Source organism: Myotis lucifugus, unplaced genomic scaffold (assembly GCF_000147115.1).
Source record: "Myotis lucifugus unplaced genomic scaffold, Myoluc2.0 scaffold_115, whole genome shotgun sequence".
Classification (NCBI taxonomy): Eukaryota; Metazoa; Chordata; class Mammalia; order Chiroptera; family Vespertilionidae; genus Myotis; species Myotis lucifugus.
The window spans coordinates 409,504-434,214 of NW_005871163.1; the positions used below are offsets into that span (position 1 = coordinate 409,504).

Below are 24,711 nucleotides of genomic sequence, written 5' to 3' on the forward strand. Positions count from 1 at the left end.
CTTTTTTCCCTTCGCGGGGGGGGGGGGGGGTGGGGCGGGGGCGGACTACGACACCCAAACAAATCCCAAGAAGTTCAAAACCCAGGAGAAAAATGTAGCAGTTCTCTGGGCTGCTCTCTTTTGTGTCCTGCTGTCCTGCCTTTTCCTCCCCAATCCACTCCTTTTTAACTGCAGGGAAGTAGAAGAGAGAAATCAAAGACACAGTCATGGGTGGTGTCAGTTCTATTGCCAGTTCTTTCTGTCACTTGAGAAATACTTTCCAAGCTCTGGTTTCCAGTGTCAGAGAAGAGAATAAAGATAGGTACAGCGCACATGGCCTTATCAGTTTGGATGCTTTTAAGTGTCACATAACAGAAAACTCCAACTAAAGTCACTTGGAAAGTAGGGAATTTATCATCCCCTGAGTCTAGAGGAGGATGATCCAGGGCTAGGTTAATCTTTGAGGACTCAGCTCATTCCACCTTTCCCCTCGGCACCATCTACTACTCCCAATGCCACAGACACTGCAGCAGCTCCAGGCATCACATCTTTACACGTCAACACGCAGGGGCAGAAAAAAGGAAATATCTATTTTTAAGAACAAGAATCTTCCCAGGAAATGGCTTCCACCCAAAACTGCCTTCACTTCGTGCCTTAAAGGACAGAACCACATGCCTTGGAGTGCCCTAGGCCACCAGAGGTAGGACCTCAGAGGCTGGGGAGGGACCATAAAAGACATGGCGCCTGGGAAGAGGGCAAGGAAGACAGGCCTGGGACTAGAGGGCAGGCAACCCGCAGCGCCTGGCCATAGGAATGTAAACGTATTATCTCTGTGTGATTTAGTGGCATCAGCCCACACTCCACTACAAAAAAAGAGACAAGGATGGCATTGAAATAGGTTACAATCTCACGTGTAACAAGGCTATTCTGGATGTTTGAGAACAGCCAACATATCAAAACTTTCCCTTTCTATAGCACCATTCATCAGACTTGTCTGATTCCAACTCTGCCACTAACCAGTGAGTGACTGGACGAGGTGCTTCACTTCTTTGAGTGTCAGTTTTATCATATGCAATGAAGGATCAGACAAAATAATCTCTAAAAATCTCTTGGCAGTAACAGTTCTGTGACACGCCTGTACACATACATGCAAAATCTTGGGAATGATTTCTTCAAGATGCACAAAGAAAAAGCGCTCATGACCACAGCGCCCATGTTCCTGCAGCACATCCATCATTCACAGGCGCACTCACTCTCTCATGACCCTGAGGGCATCACAGGAGCCACACAGGACTGCACCGAAAGCCAAACTGATGATTTGTCATAGAGCAGTTTTCTTGGGCTTAAGGCCAATCATCCCAAACCCTACCAACTCCCACTCTGTGATAAGTAGAACTGGGCTGAAGTTTTCCTTTACACAATGTGGAAAGAAGGGTCCTCTGAGCAGTTGATATTTGCTTTAGGAGTGAAAGCATCTGCTTGAAATCTTGTTCACAAATGACTTCCAGGCTTCTCCACACCTTTTCATTCACAATAAACATATGAACAAAAGTAATTCTATACCAGTGCTGACCAATAGAACTTTTGGTGATGAGATGTTATGAATAATGTATATATATTTACACACAGATATATAATGATATATACAGATATACATTATACACACACACAATGTATGTCTATGCTATCCAATGACAGCCTATAGCCATTTGTTTACTAAAATTAAAAATTCAGTCCTTCAGTGTGACTGAATTAAAGATGCAGTCACAACCTGGTCAGTGTTGCTCAGTAGAGCGTTGGCCTGTGCATCAAAGGGTTGCAGGTTCAATCCCAGCCCCAGTCAGGGCCCATGGGGGAGGCAACCAATCCATGTATCTCTCTCACATCAATGTTTCGTTCTTTCTTTCCCCCTCTCCCTCCCTTCCACTCTCTCTTAAAAAGAAAAAAAAACTCAATGTATGTGTCCCGACCAGAGATGGAACCCACAACCTTGGCATATCGGGTCAATGTTCTAACAAACTGAGCTACCCAGCCAGGGTGTTTCAAATTTTTCTAAGTACAAGATAGTACAAAGTGAAAAGTCAAGCCTCTGTCCCTCCCCCTCCCCACCACTCTCATCCTCCCCAGGAGGAAGCACACTCCCAGGCATGGATTGTACATGTGTGAGCAAAAGCACTGCTCTGAGGTGGTACTTGGTATCATAGGCAACGCTCTGCATCTTTGTTTCATTTAAACATGCACCTTGGTATTCTTTCCATGTTGGTATAGGCCTCATTCATTCTAATGGCTGCAGCGTGTACTGATAGATACCCCATTTATTTAACCATTCTCTCCTGATAGACATTCAGATTGTTTCTAACCTTTTGCTACTCAATCTACAATGAAGGTCCATGTACGCACATCTTTTTACAAGAGTGAATAAAAGGTAGGATAAACAGATTTGTGATTGATCAGTGAAAGGACATATACCTTTATAATTTTGAAAGCTATGACAAAATTTCCAGCCCTGGCCAGGTAGCTCAGTTGATTAGAGTGATGTCCCAATATGCCAAGGTTGTGGGTTTGATACCCAGTCAGGGCACATACAAGAGACCAAAATGCATAAATAAGTGGAACAACAAACCAATGTATCTCTCTCTCAAAAAAAAAATCAATTAAAAAAATTTCTAACACAGAGATGTACCAGCTTACCCAGCATGAACGTGACCATATGCCCCCACCTCCCACTGGCCTTCTTGTTCCTTTCCCAGAGGCCATTAAAATTACCAGTATTTGATGTAATATAGGAACCCAACACTACTATTTTCCAGATGGCTACACACTTGTCAACATACCACTTACTGAATAATCTATGAAAATATTACTTTTAAACAATACAAACGTTTAAATTTTTGGATCATATTCAAATGTCAAAATTCCAGTTTGAAAAGCTAAGGTTACATTTTCCATACAAATGAATCCCAAAGCCCAGGATCTGGATAAAAGGTTTTATGTCAACATGCCAGTATCATCATGGTACATAAAATGATTGTGAGAATCACTGTTAACTTCTATTGTTCTCTCTCAATAGGAAGAAAGAGTGCAGAGCAAGGCCTGGATGTGTCGAGGTTACCTGTGTTCTCACTCCAAGAAAAGAGCTACATTAAAGGCACATCCGATTTCTTAGGATTAGGTCATTTTACGACCCGGTACATCACAGAAAGGAACTACCCCTCCCGCCGGGGGCCCAGCTACCAGAACGATCGTGACTTAGTAGAACTGGTTGACCCAAACTGGCCTGATCTGGGGTCTCAGTGGCTATATTCTGTGCCGTGGGGATTTAGGAGGCTCCTCAACTATGCTCAGGTGACTATTACATTAAGCTATTTAAAAGGCATTTTTGACCTGAATTCAGGGTCTTAGAGCTTAAGCACAGATGCTTACATTTAAAATTAACAACACAAAACAAATGCAGTTACTCATACTTCAAAGGCTAATATAGACCTTACAGTCTAATGCCTACTATAAATAAGCATTTCAGTGTATATACCCTGTAGCTAAAAGTCTTATCCCACATTTAGTTATTCTGCTGCCCTTCTCACCTGAAATGGAATATGTGGAAAGAATAAGATATGAATATATTCTCTCTACAATGATGCTGATTTATTGAGAAACGTATTCTTTCAAATGAACTTGCCTCTTGCCTGCATTCATCTCTAAATATATTTAAACGTGTGAACTGGCATTTACTAAACAGGCTTGAACATGTGTGTCTATAGGTACCTCAGACTCAGAAACCCACCTGTAAGTTGGATTTTTAAAGATATTTGTTACTATGACTCACTTTCAGACTCAATATGGTGATCCTCCCATATATGTGATGGAAAATGGAGCATCGCAAACATTACACTGTACTCAATTATGTGACAAGTGGAGAATTAAATACCTTAAAGGATATATAAATGAAATGTTAAAAGGTGAGATACAAACCAAGACTGTCTTCACATATTTTTCTATTTAACTTGAACAAAATTTGATAATACACATGGTTGACTAAAACTTGTTTCTAAATCTCATAAATGAAAACATTTAAGATTATCTTCATATTATTTTTCCAAGTAAATGTAATACATTAAAAATGGAATAAAATGTCTTTGCAGCTATAAAAGATGGTGCTAACATAAAAGGGTATACTTCCTGGTCTCTGTTGGATCAGTTTGAATGGGAGAAAGGATATTCAAATAGATATGGATTCTACTATGTTGAATTTAACAACAGAAATAAGCCTCGGTATCCAAAAGCTTCAGTTCAGTATTACAAGAAGATTGTCACTGCCAATGGCTTTCCCAACCCAAGAGAGGTAGGACTAATCCCTCTTACTCATTCTGGACTTTAGAAGACCTGGGCAGCTGGGCACACAGCGTTCGGCAAGCATCTCTCTCCCCTTTCCTCCCTGAAAGAGGACAGGGTCTGTGGGAGCATGGCCTTTCGTCTCTGACCCTGCCTCACACAACCTCTTTGCTAATTTGCTGAGAACAGGTTATGCACACATTAAAATCAATCCTAACATGCAGAACATTAAGGGCAGACTATGATAATGCAGGAGTCCTGTTTGCTTTAGGTTGTATTAGTCAATAAAGACTTTAAGTTAAATGTTCTTCTAAATGTTATATCTTAATGTAAATAAATATTGCAAATTCTTTAAGAGACATGAAAAGTCAAGTAAGTCAAATGTTCATTTCTCTTCCCACCAAATGGCAGAGTCATACAGACGCACTGGTTCCAAATGAGATTAAAAATAATTAAATGTAATAATCCTTTAAAACATACCAAACATTTTCAATAACATGTAATTTTTTTCTATCAGCTCTTTATGTTGCTGTACCTAATGACAGGGAATAGGAAATGTCATTTAGAATGTCTTAATGAAAGTAATTTTTACACATTTCACTTAGTTACCAATTCTTTTAGGGTGACCCCAGTGAGACGTGGAAACAGTGACTGACAGCTATCGGGCATTCTCTAGTCTTGCATTACTAGGAAAGCACTAGATTATAAGCTCCTTACGGATAAAGACTGCGTTTTGACACCCTCACAATGACACACATAGGTATTTAATAAGTGTTAACTAATTTAATCTACAAGCAGATTAAAAACATTAATTACCAAGCGGCTTTTTATTAGGTGGAAAGTTGGTACTTCAAAGCCTTGGAAACATGCTCTATCAACAATCAGATGCTTGCTGCAGGTGAGTATATTTTAACTCTCCCCTTTGAGAATTAAACTACATAATTACATAGATAATAACATTACCAAAATCTCAAAATGTGGACCTACCCTATGTCAATCTTCCAAACCACATAATTAACAATAATTTATTTTAAGACAATTACAAATGTCTATTTTATAAGCATTTAAAATCATATTTTAAAAACTTACCAGAAAGAGAAATTTATCCACTTTATTCTTATTCTCCCTGAATCATAATGTAAACTTATACATCTTTAAGTTTTGTTATAGTAGGCTTTGTGGAAAGGGGAAAATTCAACCATTATACCAAATGAAATAAAGTCAAAGAACACTATATATTTTATTCACTCATTGTTAAGTACTCACTTTTAGGAAGGGGGTGTTTTAACCTCTGGGGATACAGCAATGAACAAAACAAGGTCCCTGACCTCATAAAAGGCTTCCCCCCCCCCCTTTTATGTTTTTATTGATTTCAGAGACAGGAAGGGAGAGGGAGATAGAAACATCAATGAGAAAGAATCATTGATCAGCTGCCTCCTGTATGCCTCCTATTGGGGAACGAGCCTGCAACCCAGGAATGTGCCCTCACAGGGAATTGAACTGTGACCTCTTGCTTCATGGGTTGATGCTCAACCACTGAACCACACTGGCTGGGCAGAAGGCATCATTTCTTATGCAATGGGATTTTAAAAGCTCAGAGACGTAGAATAATAAGAAATGCCAACACATATAATTTGTTTCTTTGAATTTTGTCATCTCTTTACAAGGGCAGAGAAATACACTTCCTGATTTAAAAAAAAATATATATATATATATAGTATTTTTATTGATTTCAGAGAGGAAGGAAGAAGAGAGAGATAAAAACATTAATGATGAGAGAGAATCATTGATTGGCTGCCTCCTGCACACCCCACCCTGGGGAATGAGCCAACTCGGGCATGTGCCCTCACCAGGAATTGAACCGTGACCTCCTGGTTCATAGGTCGACGCTCAACCACTGATCCACACTAGTCAGGCTAAAGATGTGTTTTAATGAACACATCTTTAATGTGGTATCAGAGGTGGATAGTGCTAGACCAAACCCTACCAATTCAGCTATTTTTATAGGCCAATATACCACTGTGCCTATCCCCCTTCCTATATCTAAATAACCAGGCAATATTAAGGATGCATATGCCATTCAACAAAAATAAACTTTTATCATGTACAGACATGATGGGGAATTTGTTGAGCTTATAAGCTCTTTAAGAGCAGGGCCTGTGCCTTATTCACCTTGGTAACCAGGGTGACTGCACAAAACCTAAAGGCAGGTATTGTATCAATGTCCTCTACTATATTCACATACATGAAATATGCTTAACATTTAACTCTTCAGGAGTAACTGTGTTGCAATAAAGAAACTCCTATACCTTTTAAGATACACAATAACATCTTTGAAAGGCTAGAAATTTCCTAAGGATTTTTCTTTCACAAATTCCCCCAGTGAAAATTATAAAACCATGGGATATAGCTGCTAATAATCTGAGATTAATTATGGTCAGCACAAGGATTAATACACACTTAAGACTTTATTACAATACCTATTGAAGAATCAAATTTAGGCATTCTTTGTCCTGTTTTCTGAAATATTTCCAAATACCTCACATAATTTTTTATAACATTTAATTCTTTAATAGCAAGTGAGAATAATTAGAAAGTGTGATGCCATTTTCCAAGTTTTTCCAATACAGCTAAAGCTTTCAGGATAAAACTATACTTGCTAAAATGATCACATTCTCATTTGTGGTGGTGTTCCATTTCAGAGCCTTTGCTAAGTCATATGCAGATGGTGACGGAGATCGTGGTACCCACAGTCTGTACCCTCTGTGTACTAATCGCTGCAGTTCTCCTAATGTCCCTCCTGCGGAGCCAAAGCTGAGACAGGGTTACCCATTTTGCAGCTTCACCTTTCAGTAATCTTCCGGCTCTTCCTCCATTTTCTGCTTCAAAAATTTACATACCTCTGTTTCAGGCTCCATAGTAATTTTTTTCTTTTTGCTTTTTTGGGCTTATGCTGGGATTTAAGAATTAAAAAAATAAAAAATAAGCATTTAATAAATAAAATAAAAACCACCTGTCATTTTACCGTTCTCAAAGTCAAAGTTAATATTTTGCTATCTAATATGCACCTATTTTCTTTTTTTGGAACCTATTTTCATTTTGCAAAAAGGGATCACAGTGTACAAACTGTTTTATAACTTGATTTTATTTTTAAGTCTGTCCAGAAACATAACTTTAATGTAGAAATAAATGCCATCTAAGCACTGTCTTACACATGATGGATAGTCAATCATCTATAAATAACAATCCTTTCAGTTTATAAATCCTATAAGGCAACCAGGGAAAAGCTTAGGTGGGTACCAAGCAAATGAGCACATACACTTTCCTAATTTCAATATCTCAAAGAAATATAATTAATTTATATATCTTTAACTAGTTATTTTGCTTTTTAAAATTAGGATTCATTTTATTCTTAACTATGCTAAAATTAGTCTCCATTTATCTGAGGACAAAACATGGCTTAAGAAGGCATAATATCAGGCATTTTACTCATTATCTGATTACTCATTATTTAATGTTGTTTCTGCAACACAAAAACATTAAGATAGTAGGAATGCTATTCCATTAATTCTTTTGGTTGGTTAATACTCTCAAATTAAACATTTTTTAAATGGGGTTTATTTAGTCTTACAATTGGGCTGGGGTAAAATTGCTTTTAACAAATCTTTGTTTTCAATGTCAAACTGATGCACCTGTCCAGTGTTTTTCTCTTCCATTAATATTTTTTAAATCAAACTCTTTCTACTCTATATCCAGCTTTAAGGTACAATATTTCCACTCAAAAAAAAAATTGTTGTTTCCCTGGTTTTAGAATTAAACTGACCTAGTAAGTTGACTACAGAAAGTAGACAGGAAATTAAAGACTTACACTGCTCAGTAACATTTGGTAAGTCTTTTATATGATTACTGATACGTAATCTAGATTCCGAATGTATTAAGTCAGCATTTATGTTGTAGAGAAGCACATTACAAAGTATTCAGAGAGAACAAACAGTGACCATACTACCTGATAGAGGAGCCCATCAGCACACTTCACTTGAAATGCACCTGGCTGCAGGTAACCATGATAGTATAGGATATCCTTTCTTCCAGGCTACTGTTTAATATGGATTCAGAAAAATCTGTAACTAGAAAGACAGTGAGATCAGAATTGTTTGCACCCTGCTGACTTTTCTACCATGTACACTGCTGAATTTTACAATAATAGAGGGGTAGCCTGAATGATGTGTCTTCTACTTTAAGAGAATTTGTTAGACTAAAAGCAGCAAGAACAATTCATTTAAGTAATAAACACTCTTGGTGCATTGAAAACATGACTAAACAAATTAAAATATAAAGCAGATTTTTAAAAAATTACATATTTTTTATGTTTGTGCCTCATCCACTACAGTTAAATAATTTTTTCCAATCTTAAATATGTATCTCAGAAAAAATATTCTACCTAGGATTTATAGTCTTAGGGTTAGACACATACCTGTTTTTTCCTCCTGAAGTCTGTTGTATTTCAAAATAAATGGTACAATTAACATTTAGATGAGATTGTTTGCACTTTCTTGTGGGTCAACATTTTGGTTCCATATTCTCACCATTATCAACAATCATTTCCTGAACACCCTCTGGGTGAGCAATAGTCTACTGGACACTGTCTTTCTCCCCCATTAACTCCAAACCAGTATTCTCTCTTCCCATGGCAGATAAAAGTACATTTTTCTCTCTTAAGTCTTCCTGCTTTTGATATCAACTGTTCTACTCCAGAGTATAATACCACTAGATATCTTGAAAAACTAGTATTCAAGCAAAGTGTTTAGTCCAATGAAATAGAAAGTCTAACTTCTTAATACATATGACCTTTAGAAAAAAAAATCATTACTGGGCTTTAATATTTACAATCAGGGCTTTTTTTGAATATAAATGAGGTCCTCCTTCAATAGTGGGTCTTGTTTTGGGCCAAAGGTCACTGAAAAATTTCTAGACAAACACATCAAGAATATATGATGGGTAGAAGAGGTTATATTATCCAAGCCAAAATGAAGTTTGCGTGTGTTTCTAAGCACACAATTTCATTTATTTACATACAATTTCATTTAAAAATTTTATTTTCATAGGTCTCATTATACCAATGCATTAACAAATTGTTTTAACTCTAACATTAAAAATCACTTTCACTTTTTTGAAACGAACTGCATCAAAGACTGAAAGATATGTTCAGTATCCTTCACTTATTCAGCATCATTGGAAAAAGGTGTTTAATGTTGCACGAATTTCCTCATGACAGAGGTCATTTAATCTTTATGTAGTAAAATTTTAAAACGGCATTTTCAAAAATACATCACATATGTTCATGTGTTTAAAACTTACTTTTTAATCATAAAAGTAATATATATCTTAAAAAAACCCAGAAACAACATAGTAGATAAAATAAAATGTTTAAATTGGTGGTTCTCAACCTTAAGTTGCACAAGGGAATTACCTGGAGAACTTTAAATATTACTGATTTTCAGGTTCTACTTCCAGAGATTCTAATTTACTTGGTCTGGGTATAAGAATAAACTTTAAAAATTCCCCAGATGATTCTAACATTCAGCCAAAGATGAGAATCACTCCTGCCCTCACCTTGCTACACCTCAGGAATTTGGGTGTATCATTCCAGACCTTTGTCTATGCCCATATTAATGTTTTCTCCAGTATTTTGCTAGTAAACATTATGTACTGCAATCAATAATCTTGTTCATAGGTCTTTTTGCACATCTGGTTATATGTGTGGAATAAGTTCCTATTAAAGAAACAGCTGGACCAAAAAATGTATTCTTGTAAAATTTTGGTGGATATTGCCCTCCAAAGAAGCTGTACAACTTTACACTTCACACAGCCTGTTCCCCCATGTCCTTGCCAGCACTGACACCTAACTTTTTGATCTTTGCTAAACTGATAGGTGAAGGTAGATAACATGACATATAACATAAATTTGCATTTCTCTGATTATACAGAATTGAGCACCTTTTATTTATTTATTTTTAAATATTTTTATTGATTTCAGACAGGAAGGGAGAGGGAGAGAGATAGAAACATCAGTGATGAGAATCATGGATTGGCTGCCTCCTGCACGTCCCACACTGGGGGATCAAGCCTGCAACCTGGGCATGTGCCCTGACTGGGAATCAAACCGTGACCTCCTGGTTCATAGGTCGATGCTCAACCACTGAGCCATGCTGGCTAGGCTGAGCACCTTTTATTTTTACTTTTTTTTGTTGTTAATACTCACCTGAGGATATTTTCCTTTAATTTTTTTAGATAAAGTGAAAGGAGGGGGAGAGACAGAGAGAGAAACATCTACATGAGAGAGACACATCGATTGGTTGCCTCCCACATGTGCCCCAACCAGGGTGGGAATTGAGCTTAAAATTGAGGTACATGCCCTTGACCACAATCAAACCCGTGTCCCTTCAGTCCAAGGGCCGACACACTATTCACTGAGCCAAACCGGCTAAGGCAGCACCTTTTTATTAAAAAAAAAATATTTTTATTGATTTCAGAGCAAAAGGAAGGATAGAAACATCAATGATGAAAGTAAATCATTGGTCAGCTGCCTCCTGCACACCCCCTACTGGTGATCAAGCCTGAAACCTGAGCATGTGCCCTGACTGGGAATTGAACCTCCTAGTTCATAGGTAGACACTCAACCACTGAGCAACACCAGCCAGGCATCACCTTTTATTTTTTAAATGACATTTGAATTTCCTTTCTGTCAAACTGTCCATATTACTTGATTATTTTACTAGGGAATGTAGCCCCTTTTCTGAACTTGAGCTACAAATTTCTTTTCCTGATTTGTCATTTGTCTGTTGTTTTGCCTCCAGTATTTTTTGCCATGCAGAAATTATTTTATTTTTATATAGTTTATTTCAATCGTTTATATAGATTCCATGTTTTCTATCACACTTAGAAAAGACAGCATGATTCTAACTGATGATTTTCAAGAAAATTCTTTCTGTTTCTTTAGGACTTATACAGTTCAGCCATATGAATAGAGAAGTTTCCATTCTAGTTGAGAGAAGTTGCTTGAATTAAAATATATTTTGGGGAGAAGAATAAACATTTTCTGGAAATAATTTTGCAAGATATTAATCACTTAAATGGGACTATTTGTATTCCCAGCCGTAGTTAACTATAGGCTTTTGAAATCTTGGATTTTTTCTTACAACCACTAGATTTGATTTTGGATAATACTTGCAATATTTGAATTCAAGTCATTTAAGACAGATACAAGTAGAAGACCACAGCACCACACAATCCACATGTGTGAAGATTACAGTTTTATATGTGCTTAAGAAAGGAGGCAGACTTGATAGGCCAGCTAATTACACCAGAGGCTAAAAAACATTCTTTGATAGAATACTAGAAACCTCAACCCTTATTCCAGACACAGAGAAGACATTTGGGCAGAAATATCACTATTTTAAACAGTGCACAAAAGTGTGAAGTATGGCATTTCAATCTTTTAACTTATTTTTATTCCTACTGCTTGATCTATCCAGGTTAACGAAAAAAAAAGCACTCTTTCATGATTCCTTTTTTCAGAATAAATATGTTTACATGTAGAGTTTAGGAAAATCATTTAAATGGGCACAAGAGCCCAGCAGGTGTGGCTTAGTGGCTGAGCATCGACTCATGTACCAGGAGGTCATGGTTCAATTCCCAGTCAGGGCGCATGCCGGGGTTGCTGGCTCGATCCCCAGTAGGGGTCATACAGGAGGCAGCCAATCAATGATTCTCTCTCATCGATGTTTCTATCTCTCTCCCCCCCTTTTCCTTCTTCTCTCTGAAATCAATAAAAACATATTAAAAATATTAAAATTGAGCACAAGACCTATAATAATAATAATCTCTACCAGTAAAATTTTATTTTCATTTTCAATTTCTCTAAATAGATTACAAACCATATTTACCAGATTTGTGGCAATTCAGATGTTCTACAGGTAGACTGTCACTCAGTTGCCAAACTGTTTTCACCTTTTTTTGACCACTATTTATTTCCACTCTCCATTTCTGTGGCTTCTCACTAAGGAAATAAAAAACATCAAAGGGAAAACGTAGTTATTTCCTTTCTTTCTTCCTTCTACAATCATTAGTGAAATCCTTATGTGATAAGCACTAAGGAAGAAGAGACAAGTCAGAATTCTCAATTTCAGATTTTAGAGGATGCTGAAGTTGGGGGTTCACTTCTAAAAGGCATTTAGAAACATGGATCTGAAGCTCAGGAGAAGCTGGGTTATGAATTATTAGCCCAGAGGAATTGAAAACTTGAGTATGAATGTAATCACCCAGGGAAGATAGAAAGTAAAAACAAAAGAAGTCAGAGAATACAGAGTTCTGGTGAAAACTCACATACAAAAAGCAGACAGAGGAAGGAGAAATTGATAGGGAACTATTCTCAGTCTAGGAGGTGGACCAGAGAGTTAGGATTAAAATTAAGACAGAACATAATGTCACAGAAACAGAGGAAGGGAAAGGTTCGAGAAAGCAATTGTGTTAAATGCCAAACTGCCTTGTAAGTGCTTACTGAGGAGAAAGAATTGGTGGTCCAGCTAGTTGCACAAGGAGCTAAAAAACATTGTCATATTGGAAAGTGTCCACTGGATATGGTAATTAGAAAGACACTAATAAGCCCTGGCTGGGTAGCTCAGTTGGTTAGAGCACTGCCCTGATATACCAAGGTTGCACGTTTGATCCCCGGTCAGGGAACATACAAGAATCAACAAATGAATGCATAAATAGGTAGAACAACAAATTGATGTTTCTCTCTCTCTCTCCCTTCCTCTATCTCCTCCTAAAACCTAAATGAAATACAATAAATCTTAAAAGAAAAAAGAAGGCCACTGATGACCCCTGCCAGAGCAGTTTCAATGGGAGTGCTGGGGTTTCAATAAGAGGGAACTAAATAGAGGGAGGGTATAAATAAGAGTGACTTTAGTATAAAACCGGTTTGGCTCAGTGGATAGAGCGTCGGCCTGTGGACTGAGAGGTCCCAGGTTCGATTCCGGTCAAGGGCATGTCTTCTTAGCCTCACAGTTCTCTATCTCCTCAATCCCATACTCTTCTCTCACTCCCACTCCATACCTTTGACTTTAACTCTATCTCTCTCCCTTCCTCTCTGTGAAAAATCAATAAAATATATTTAAAAAAAAAAAAAAAAGAGTGACTTTAGTATAAGAGAAAGTTCAAGTGTATTATATGCTAAGGGGAGACCATCATTTGAGGCAAACTCAAGTGTTCACATGGATGGCTAATCTGTCTTCTTAGCCTCACAGTTCTCTATCTCCTCAATCCCATACTCTTCTCTCACTCCCACTCCATACCTTTGACTTTATCATTACCCTGATCACTCTTTTCCCACTGTCATTTCCTTTCTGGTTATACTTTCTACCTGTTCAGCAAAGAAATTACAAATTGAGAGAAAAATGAAAGACTAGAGGCTCAATGGTCGAAAGAGAGTAGACAGAAGGTCTGGGAGAAGGCAGGGCAGAGGGGGAACTATCAGATTATGAGCAGAGGGGGGGTAAGATGATGCAAGTTTCAGAGGAGAAGCAGCTCTGGGTCCTGGGGAACAGACACCGAAACTGCCTGGAATCATGACCGGACTTAAAGTACAATTTAATTATTAAATTGCTTACCTTTGATATAAATTTTTTACAGCAGTTGGTCTGACTGGCAGCTGAAAAATATGTTGCTCATCAAGAGGATTTTGTTTATAATATTTTATGCAGGATCTATAAAAGTAAAAAAAAGACCCTATTTTGGAAAAAAATGCCACGTGGAGATAAAGGCTTTCTGGTAGTCTAAAATGCATAAGGGAACCATTTTATTGGATGCTACTAACCATAACATCAACAACAGAATAATTTCAGGGACACAAAAGTAAAAAACAAACATACAATACCCCTACTCCCAACAAAACATTGGTTATTTCTCTTTTTTCTTTTTTGATGGAAATATCATTTGCTTTTAAAAAATTAGTAGTAGACATATTTCTCGTAAATATAAAATACATTTAAATTGAGCCCAAATAAAGGCTTAAGTGTGTGTTTGGGGTAGGGGGGAGAAAGAAAAAACAAAGAGGCAAAGGAGAAAGATACAACCTCCATGGTTTTCAGAGTCTGAGGAATTAAAGAATTAACTTATTTATATACTTATCTTTAATGGAGAAAAAAACAATAACAATTTCTTATTACCTTTCCCTTTACAACTGAGGCAAATTCTAATTTTGGAAAAGGCAGAGGTACATTTCCTTTCACAGGGAAAAAAAAATCAATTCTGCCACTGGATGGTTCACTTATTTCTGGTTTGAGACTCTAATACACACAAGACACCAGCAATCCATGTATGAGAATTATTTCAAACTAATTTTAGTCAAACTGATGGACAGAAATCTCTAAATTACAGTAATGCTGTTGACAGAGGTCTGGTAATATTTAATTCCATTTAGTTACCATATAAATGGCTAGCAATTTGTTTGGTCCAAATGTAAAAAAAAGTAAAAAAAAGACAAGGAACTAATATTTATTAAGCACCTATTAAGTGACAGGTACTGCATATACATTATATCACTTAATCCTGACAACAAACACATGAGGTTATTAGATCCTTTTATAGATGAGAAAACAAGATGCAGTGAAAGGAAACTTCCTCTGGAAATTAGGAAGTGCTAGAGCCGAGTGTTAAACTTATTCCTTCTGAACTCCAAGACTTTTCTTCCTATGACAGTGACTTAGAACCATTCTGCTACTGTGAAGACAGGATGTGCAGATTCTATCCTAACCAATAATAAAAAGGCACATATTTTGGCTGCAACTATTTCAGAAGAGAATGTTATGTTAGTAAAAACAACAGAGAAATACTTACTGTGTTAAAGAAAAGAGAAGCTCATGTTGAGGTTTAATGAAAAGCTTGCAACTGACTATTATTTCTAGAATATGGTGGAGTTTTTGAACACGACAAACTTGTTCTTGTATATCTACTGACGGAGAAACGAAATATTCCTAGAATGAAAAAAAAAGTATAAGCAAAATAGAGAATTAGTTAAGGGAAATCTTTAGAAAGAATATGGGTATGCCTGCTAAACCTAAGTCTAGATCAGGGGTGGGCAAACTTTTTGACTCGAGGGCCACAATGGGTTCTTAAACTGGACCAAAGGGCCGGAACAAAAGCATGGATGGAGTGTTTGTGTGAACTAATATAAATTCAAAGTAAACATCATTACATAAAAGGGTACGGTCTTTTTTTTTTTAGTTTTATTCATTTCAAACGGGCCGGATCCGGCCCGCGGGCCGTAGTTTGCCCACGGCTGGTCTAGATACTTAATTCATAGGTGGGAAAAAAGACAGGAGGCAGCTAGATAGAATATACCACCTTTCAATAGTATTTCTCTAATTAATCTGTAAATAAAGGCTTCACTGAGGATGTTCTCAGCAAACCATCCTACATATTCTCTGGTGAAGGCAATTCACAGAAATGCTTCACTCAATGAGGCCCAAGAGGGTGGCTACTCTACGCACTAACCTCTCCAGATGGACTAAATGGCAAATCCAGATAATTCTTAACTTCAATACTCTTGCTATGTTGATGGAAGTGTCCACCTCTAAAATAGGTAGTAAACCTGAAGTACCAAGAAATTAAGCAAGTGTAAGGATAAGCTTCCACTCACATATATCACTGGTAAATTGGTACAACCCTTTAGAAAAGAAATTTGGCAATGTATGCCAAGCATCATTAAATGCTCAGGCTAATACTATTTCTGAGAACCCATCCTAAGGAAATAGCCCTTGGCAAATATGGTAGGTGGAATTCTACAATGGTTCCCAAGATTGCCACCCCTCGGAGTACACATCTTGTATAATCCCTTACCCTTGAGTGAGCCAGGACCTCTGAATATGATGGAATGTCACTCCTGTGAATAGGTTACTAAGTGATGGACATTTAATCAATCAAAAGAGAGATCACAGTCATTACTACGGCCTAATCGGGTGAGCCCTTTAAAAGGTGAAGATGCATTAGCGATATCTCCCACAGGCTCTGAAGAAACAAACCGCCTGTAATGTTTGGAGAGGGTCACATGGCAAGGACCCACAAACAACCTCTGGGACCTAAGACTGATCCTGAGCCAACAGTTAGCAAGAAAATGGGCCCTTTGTCATAGGTCACAAGGAAAAGAATTCTATCAACAACAAATGAAGGAACTTGGAAGTAGATCTCGCCCTTAAGCCTCTGAAAATGCAGCTGACACCTTGATTTCAGCCTTGTGAAGACCTGAGCAGAGAAGACCCAGCTAAAATGTGCCCAACTCTCAACCCTTGGAAACTATAAGATAAATTTGTGTTCATTTAAGCGTTTAAGTTTGTGGTAATTTGTTATGCAGAATAGAAAACTAACATAGTAAGGGAAAACATCAGTTATTTGGAATAGGAGATGACTTGTTTAAAAAGACAATTACTGAGCCCTGGACTTACCCAGTCACTGGGGCCTAGAAATTAGCATTTTAACAATCCTTCTAGGAGATTTTCAAGTTTAAGGACTATTATGTCAAAAGTTTGGAGTCAAAACCATATTTTTAAAAAACAGGCATATGAAATGACTAGCGGGGAATTCATAAAAATTAGAGTACTAATATTTGGGTGATGAGATTAAGGGTATATTTGTCCTATACGTATTCTAACTTTTAATAGTGTTATTACTTTTCTAATTTTAAAAATATTTATCAAACCATTCCCATCTGGGCCCCCATTAACATATATACATATGTATACACACACACACACACACACACACACACACACACACACACACTTATGTTTCCACTAAAAAGATATACAAAATGTTTAAAATTTGAAAAGCAAAAATTAAACCTCTAAAGAATCCAGTTGAATCTTACTTTGCACAACAGACCTGCTAGAGTTTTTTATCTTTTATTTTTCTGAGACAAATGACAAATGAGTTGGTACTATAGATTCATTTCTAAGCCCCACTGGTGTGGTTCGATGGTTGACTGTTGACCTAGGAACCAGGAGGTCATAGTTTGATTCCCAGTCAGGGCTCATGCCAGGGGTTGTAGCTCGATCCCCAGTAGGGAGTGTGTGGGAGGCAGTTGATTAATGATTCTCTCTCATCATTGATGTTTCTCTCTCTCTCTCTCTCTCTCTCTCTCTCTTCCTCTCTCTGAAGTCAATAAAAACATATTTAAAAGGATCTTCCATTGAATGTCAAGGGTCAGTACAGATGCTGTTTAATTTCCTAAACTTCCTAAATAAAGACACTAGAAAAATACAGAAGTTTGTAATCATGACCCTGAAGCTCAGAAGTCTCTTTTGAATCAATATATTAAAGAACATTGTAAATTTTTTGGAATTTGTGTGTAATAGAAATGAGTCAAGAGAGTATAAAGCAAAAATACCTTTAGAGGGCCTATAAAGAAAGGCATTCCCTAACCATTTTTACTGTATATGTTTTTTAAAATATGTTTTTATTGATTTTAGAGAGAGAAGAAGGGAGAAGGATAGAGAGATAGAAACATCAATGAGAGAGAAACATCGATTGGCTGCCTTCTGCATGTCCCCTTACTGTGGATCAAGCCTGCAACCCAAGCATGTGCCCTGACCAGGAATTAAACTGGTGACCTCTTGGTTTGTGGGTAGATCTTAAACCACTGAGCAACACCGGCTGGGCCCTTACCAATTTAGATAAATGGGAGTTGTGAGAGTACACTGGCTTCAGCAGGATACAACTGTATGTCAGTAAGATAAATTTAAAGAAATGATAAATGATACTAAAAGGGCTACTTTTTTGTCTGTCTAGTTACTAGACAGTAGTCATTAAGGGCACTGACTGTCTCATTTATCTGTTTCCTAGGACCTAGGATAGAGGGACACAGATTAGGCACTTAATAATTATATATAGAGTGAATGAATAAAAGAAAAACCACATTTTGATTAAAAAAATAAACTCACCAAATGATTCAAAGATGCAAGTTCTTGACCTATTATGAAAAAAACATACATGCAAATAAGATTTAGGTATTATCTGTTGCATGTTAAAGAACCTAAGTAAAAATTTTCATAGTTAATATATAAAAGAGATGCTCAAGCTAAATAGTTTCTCAAAAATAGTCAAATTTTCTGGCACATTACACCATAAAGACATACTATTACTTATTCTAAAAATGATCACAGTTTGCCCTAATAAAAACAATGAAGTGTTGGGTATTAAAACAGCATCTCATAAAATCGTTTTTATTAATTACATTATACTCATAGAATCTCAAAAAGAGTAGAATCTCAACTAAAAACAATCAAGCAAGCATTATAAGTATCTTTAATTTAATACCTTTATCGAGGGAGAAACCAAAGGACCAGAGAATGAAAGTGTCTGTCTCACAGTGAACCAGGGGCAAAGCCAGAACTACAAATGACTAGGGACAAGTAGAAAGATAAAATCTGAGAATACCTATGGGCTGACAACTGTGGTGCACTTTTTAATTTTGTGAGCTGGGCAGGTACTTACCTATGAAAAAACTGATATAATCTTTCTTTAGTTTGTCCAAACCAATTTCCAAAAGCATCTGAACTGGAAGAGTCCCACTGAGAGAAACTGTGTCCATGGCTCCATGGTAAGACTGATGAATGAGCTTACTTAGTAAACTGTTACTTCCACTATGGAGCTAGAAATCAAGAAAATTTTATAAAGCCATAAATAAATCCAATAAGCAAAAGAGAAGCAAACTACATTAGCTACAAGCTAAAAATTATAAACTTGCATCTTTACTCTTGGTACTATAAATTGTTTAATAAAAGCCCCCAAGTTACTTTCTAAGGTGCCTTTCCTGCCTCATTTGTTCAAGTCCAAAGCCATTAAGAAGGGCTTAAACTTATTACTCCCAGATGCAATTCCACCAAAGAGAAGGCAGAGCTGGTCCTTTGAAGCTTTATAACTAGGAATTCTCTTCTCCTGGCTAAGTGCTATTGAGCATCTTTGCCCAAATCAAACATTTTCAACTACACTAAAAATCTACTGTAGCAGAAAACTCTCAATGGTCCATGAACATGCCATAAGGAACTCCTTATTGACTACGATATCCAACATACTAACTTGATCACTTGCAAATTAAAAAGAGCTGCAAACTTACAGATCTATGTTCCAAATGTTAAACAATTAATTTTAAACATGTCTAAAGTATTTTCTCACTACTGTCTTCTTATGATCTCTAATTTTCATCACAATTTTTTGCATTTTCTTTTTTTAAACTATTTTCACTTTGTACTCATTGCACCTGGCAGGGATATACTGGTAAACACTTCACAAAAAAAGTCTCAAGGAAAAAATCCAATGGCCAAGACTACACTGTCTAGAATCACTAATGCCCAATTAATTTGAGTTTGCATGTCTTTGCTCTGGAGTGTACATTTGTTCACACTTATGAAAGTTTCAAAGCTTTATAGGCATGAATTAGCTGTGACATTATTTAAAACTAGAGGCCCGGTGCACGAAAATTTGTACACTGGAGGGGGGTCCCTCAGCCCAACCTGCCCCCTCACAGTCTGGGAACCCTCAGGGGATGTCTTACTGACAGCTTACGCCCACTCCCCATGGTCTGGCCTCCCTCTGCAGGAGGCAACCCGGCTGATCAGGGAAAGGCACCCCCCCCATCACCCCGCTGCTGCTGCTGCTGCTGCTGCCACTGCTGGGCTGCGGCAGCTGCGAGGCCTGAGCCCTGGGCCTCGCAGCCGCCAGGGCACATGGCTGCCTGAGCTCACAGCTGCTGTGGCTTTGTACGGATGGACGTCTGGAAGACGTCCGCCCTAATTAGCATATTACCCTTTTATTAGTATAGATAATTCCTATTAAATAAGGACTCTTTGTTTCTAGCTTTTTACATAATCTCTTCTTGATTGTAAAAGCACAAATTCATTATGGAAAATTCATAAAGTATAGAAATGTATAATGCAGTTAGAAAAACTCACTTGTAACCGTAATACCAAAAGTACTGCTAAAACATTTATTTGCTTCTATGTTTTCCTCTCCAAATTTACATTCTTTAATACAATAGTGTATATTCTTGTCTTTTTACTGAACATTATAAGAATTTCTCCATATCTGTCAGCATCATTTTTAGCAACTATTACATGTGCCACATGTGGTTATATTATTATTTACTTAGTCATTTCATTTATAGTGGAAATTTAGGTTACTTACATTTTTTTCTATCATAAATGAAGCTCTAATAACTATTCTAATACATAAAATCTTGATACACATTTCTGTATGAGCTTAGGATGGATCTTAACAAAAGAATTATTGATTCAAAGGGCATGACATATTTGCAGGATCATTATGAAAATTGCTTTTATGAGTGTTCCAAATTGTACCCTCATTAGTATATGAGAATTATCATTCATAGCAATAGTAACAATGACAATATTAGTAGCTTACAAATACCAAGCACTTACCTATGAGCTAGGTGCTAAGAGCTTTACATGAATTAAATTATTTAATCCTAAAACAACACTATGAGGTAAGTATTATTCCTACTCCTGCGTTACAGATGAGGAAACTGGCACACAGAGAAATAAAGGCATCTGCCCAGCTAGTGAGTCACAGGGCTAGAATTCAAGCTCAGGTAGTATGCTCCAGAGCCTATGTCTTTAACCATCATGTTGAGAAAACATTCAACACACACTACTAAACCTACCCATGGCTGTATGTCACCACGTTGTAGACTCTGAATGATCAATGTGAAACATTTCACCAAGTCTTGATATGAAATCACACCTTGAAAAACAAGTCAGTCTAACATTATGTTCAAGGTATTTCTGCAGATGATATATGTCATTAATCTTAAGGACACACAAAGAGGAAGACAAGAATCTGTATTTTACGGATGGAGGAAGGGGAAAGAAAAAGGCAAAAGACAATGTATTTCTAAAGAAAGAAATTAAACTGCCACAAAATAAAACACTTAGTAAAATATTAAGGAATATTTTTTCCTTTCTCTAATAATTATAATTTCACTAAGGTATATGTTTTGATTCATATAAACACAGCTTAAAAACCATCTACCTGGTAAATCTTAGCAGAAGAAAAGGATATTCTATGAACAGCTTTATATTATTAGTACAATTCTTGAGTAGAATGTGCCAGTGCATTACTAGAAATGAATTTGTAAAACAGGAACTAAACTTGCACACAAAACTAGTAGAACATACTGTGTTATTTCCAAAAGACCTAGTTAAAGGTAAGCCTAAGAAGTAACAGGAAAAAGTTTTATTGTACAATCACAATGAACACCTACTACTACTCATTTTGCACCACAGCTGCTCAGCAAAATCCAGATCGCCCCGTACTGTGAAAAGACACTCGATGGAACGATCAAATGCAGTACTGTCGGGCTTCACTGTCTGAAAAAGAAGTGCCAGAGAATACTCAGTTTAGTTTTTTTTATTTTTTATTTTATTTTATTTTTAATATATTTTTATTGATTTCAGAGAGGATGGGAGGAAGGGAGGGAGGAAAGGGGGGAGGGAGGGAGAGAGAGAGAGAGAGAGAGAGAGAGAGAGAGAAACATCAATTATGAGAATCATTGATTGGCCGCCTCCTGCACACTGGGAATCGAGCCTGCAACCCGGGTACGTGCCCTGACCAGGAATCAAACCATGACCTGCTGGTTCACAGGTCGAAGCTCAACTACTGAGCCATGCAGCAAAGTTCAGTTTATTTTTTTTTTTTCAAAAGTGAAATAGTTTAAGGCCAATAAGCTTTCAAATGCAGCTCTGAGAAAATATAGACCCAAGAACACACACAAAGAAAGATGTGAATGAATTTTTCTACAACTTCATTCACTAATGAAGACACAAACCAATAGTGAAAAACTGAGCCCCTAAAATTGTTTTTATTTTTATTTATTTATTTTTTTTACAGAGAGGAAAGGAGAGGGATAGAGAGTTAGAAGCATCAATGAGAGAGAAACATCGATTAGCTGCCTCCTGCACATTCCCTACTGGGGATGTCTCCGGAACCAAGGTACATGCCCTTGACGGGAATCGAACCTGGGACCCTTCAGTCTGCAGGCCGATGCTCTATCCACTGAGCCAAACCAGTCAGGGCCTAAAATTGTTTTTAAAATGTGATGCCTAAAGACAAGCATTGACTTTCCTTCATGTAAAAATTTTTAATTACATTACTGTTGTCTCCCTTTTCCTATTTGTCAAATGACAACACAATTAGCTTAATTTAATAATATCACATCTGGCATATTAACACACTGTCTTATATTAATATACTAAAGGTATACCATGTTACAGTATATTAACATATTCATTTCTACTTCTCTACAGTTGAGAATTAATAATACATATGTATTGGTTCTATTTAAAACTATTTATCAGCCTTAAGGCAGTGGTTCTCAACCTTCTGGCCCTTTAAATACAGTTCCTCATGTTGTGACCCAACCATAAAATTATTTTCGCTGCTACTTCATAACTGTAATGTTGCTACTGTTATGAATCGTAATGGAAATATCTGATATTAGGCGACCCCTGTGAAAGGGTCGTTCAACCTCCAAAGGGGTCGCGACCCACAGGTTGAGAACCACTGCCTTAAGGAAAACAATGCTGACATTAAAGACCAAAACAAGGCTACCTTCAAAACACTGCCCATGCTGTATGTACCAGATCCATTTGACATGGATGGTACAGCATGAAAGATAATACAACCACATTTAAAAGCTATTTTCAGTGTACATTTCTTTTTTGTTCTTGAATATGTTTTTGCTGAAAAATATCATTAATAAATTAACATACAATATGTACAAACACATGAGTAAATAATGTAATGACAAAGGACTATCTTTGTGGAAAGTGTTTTTTAAAAAATATTTAGATTTCAGTGAGTGTACAATGTAAATGCTATCACTTACCTCTGTGTCTTTTTTTGTAGAATCACCAAATCCATCCAGCTTATTTAAGTCTAGAAAGTGGCAAAAGCTTATTAATTCTGGATTTTATTTTTCTGCTTTCAAAATTATTTCCATCCTAATCCTATTTTCAAATGACAAATGAGGACAATAAAAGCATAACTGGGGATTTTAGCAAATTACTTAACTCTCCAATGGAAGTCATAATAGATAACCCCTGAGTAGGGGTGTGAGGATGAACTGAGGTACAGTGAAAGCTCCAACACATAATGCTGGGCATCTGGTAGGTGCTCGAGGTTACTGTTGCACCCCTCTTCTACTATAATCTCAAATATGGTTGTGGTATATTAATTTTCAATTAAATCTTATTCTTAAAATTACTTAGGCTGTTACCATTAGCAATTCAGAATGAAAGCCATCCTCTGACCATGACAGAGTTTACTAGTATATATATCCCAACCAAAAAGAATACCAAGCCTAAAAAGACAACTTCATTTAAAAACAACAAGTATAAATTCCCAATTAAGAAAAATAAACAATGTAGAAGCATGGATTAGGAAAACAAACACCATTTAGAAACTCCTGCACAAGTTCAACAGCAGATTTTGCTTCCAGAGGTGCAGGCCATTCGGTTACACCAGTCCTCAAACCAATAGCCAAAACCTATAGGAGATTAAAAAACCCAAAAGCTTATTAGCAGAAAGCACAGTTTAATCGTAAGAATATATTTAATAATATTGTTATTTCTTGAGTATTTATTCACATGCCAGGACTGTCTTAGTGTTTCATATGTAGTATGTTATTTAATCCTCACAAAATCTCTACGAGGCAGATATTATCATCTACCTTCATTTTACTAAGAAGAGGCTAAGATAACCTGCTTAAGGTCATACAATCAGTAACTGATAGTACCAGGACATACACCCAAAGATGGTGTTCTGAACTATGATGCCATGTGTATAAATGCTACAGGATTCAAAACTGATGAGCCTGCCCTAAAAATGCTTATAATTTTGGTTAAGGATTAGTAATACAGATGAAATAATTGGGAACAACAAATGTAAAACAAATTGGAAATTTACATAAAAATAATATAGGCCCTGGCCGGGTTGCTCAGTTGGTTAGAGCATCATCCCAATATGTTAAGGTTGAAGGTTCAATCCCCAGTGAGGATACATATAAAAATCAACCAATGAATGCATAAATAAGTGGAACAACAAACTGATGTTTCTTTCTCTCAAATCTATTTTTAAAAATTAATAAAATAATCTCTCTATATAAAAGACTAATATGCAAAGTGTCCCCTTGGGAGTTCGACTGAGAGACTGGGAGTTTAATAGCTCGCTATGACATGTGCTGACCACCAGGGGGCGGCGCGGAATGAAGGAAGGCCCCGGCCGGCAGCTGGCGGCTGAGGGAAAGGAGGCCCTGATTGGCCTTGATCATGG

At 37.0% G+C, this 24,711-nt stretch overlaps 2 protein-coding genes across 5 annotated transcripts in view; one reads left to right on the top strand and one right to left on the bottom strand.

Annotated features, from left to right (window-relative positions):
• The window catches only part of LCTL (lactase like), a 12,456-nt gene extending 5,330 nt beyond the window's left edge, over nucleotides 1–7,126 (top strand). Inside the window, exons 9-13 of the mRNA XM_023757860.1 lie at nucleotides 3,050–3,324; nucleotides 3,809–3,935; nucleotides 4,119–4,318; nucleotides 5,143–5,206; nucleotides 7,011–7,126. Coding sequence (XP_023613628.1) covers nucleotides 3,050–3,324; nucleotides 3,809–3,935; nucleotides 4,119–4,318; nucleotides 5,143–5,206; nucleotides 7,011–7,126 — 782 coding nt within the window. The remainder of the gene's footprint in view (nucleotides 1–3,049; nucleotides 3,325–3,808; nucleotides 3,936–4,118; nucleotides 4,319–5,142; nucleotides 5,207–7,010) is intronic.
• Nucleotides 6,758–24,711, bottom strand: part of ZWILCH (zwilch kinetochore protein) — a 36,327-nt gene continuing 18,373 nt past the window's right edge. For all 4 annotated transcript variants that reach the window (XM_023757857.1, XM_014459743.2, XM_023757859.1 and 1 more), the window contains 11 exons: nucleotides 23,833–23,926; nucleotides 23,267–23,316; nucleotides 21,644–21,749; nucleotides 21,044–21,123; nucleotides 18,859–19,015; nucleotides 18,306–18,334; nucleotides 15,208–15,344; nucleotides 13,980–14,075; nucleotides 12,255–12,367; nucleotides 8,315–8,435; nucleotides 6,758–7,261 (listed from right to left, as the gene is read on the bottom strand). In XM_023757857.1, the coding sequence (XP_023613625.1) occupies nucleotides 8,341–8,435; nucleotides 12,255–12,367; nucleotides 13,980–14,075; nucleotides 15,208–15,344; nucleotides 18,306–18,334; nucleotides 18,859–19,015; nucleotides 21,044–21,123; nucleotides 21,644–21,749; nucleotides 23,267–23,316; nucleotides 23,833–23,926 (957 nt within the window). In that variant the 3' untranslated portion in view covers nucleotides 6,758–7,261; nucleotides 8,315–8,340. The remainder of the gene's footprint in view (nucleotides 7,262–8,314; nucleotides 8,436–12,254; nucleotides 12,368–13,979; nucleotides 14,076–15,207; nucleotides 15,345–18,305; nucleotides 18,335–18,858; nucleotides 19,016–21,043; nucleotides 21,124–21,643; nucleotides 21,750–23,266; nucleotides 23,317–23,832; nucleotides 23,927–24,711) is intronic.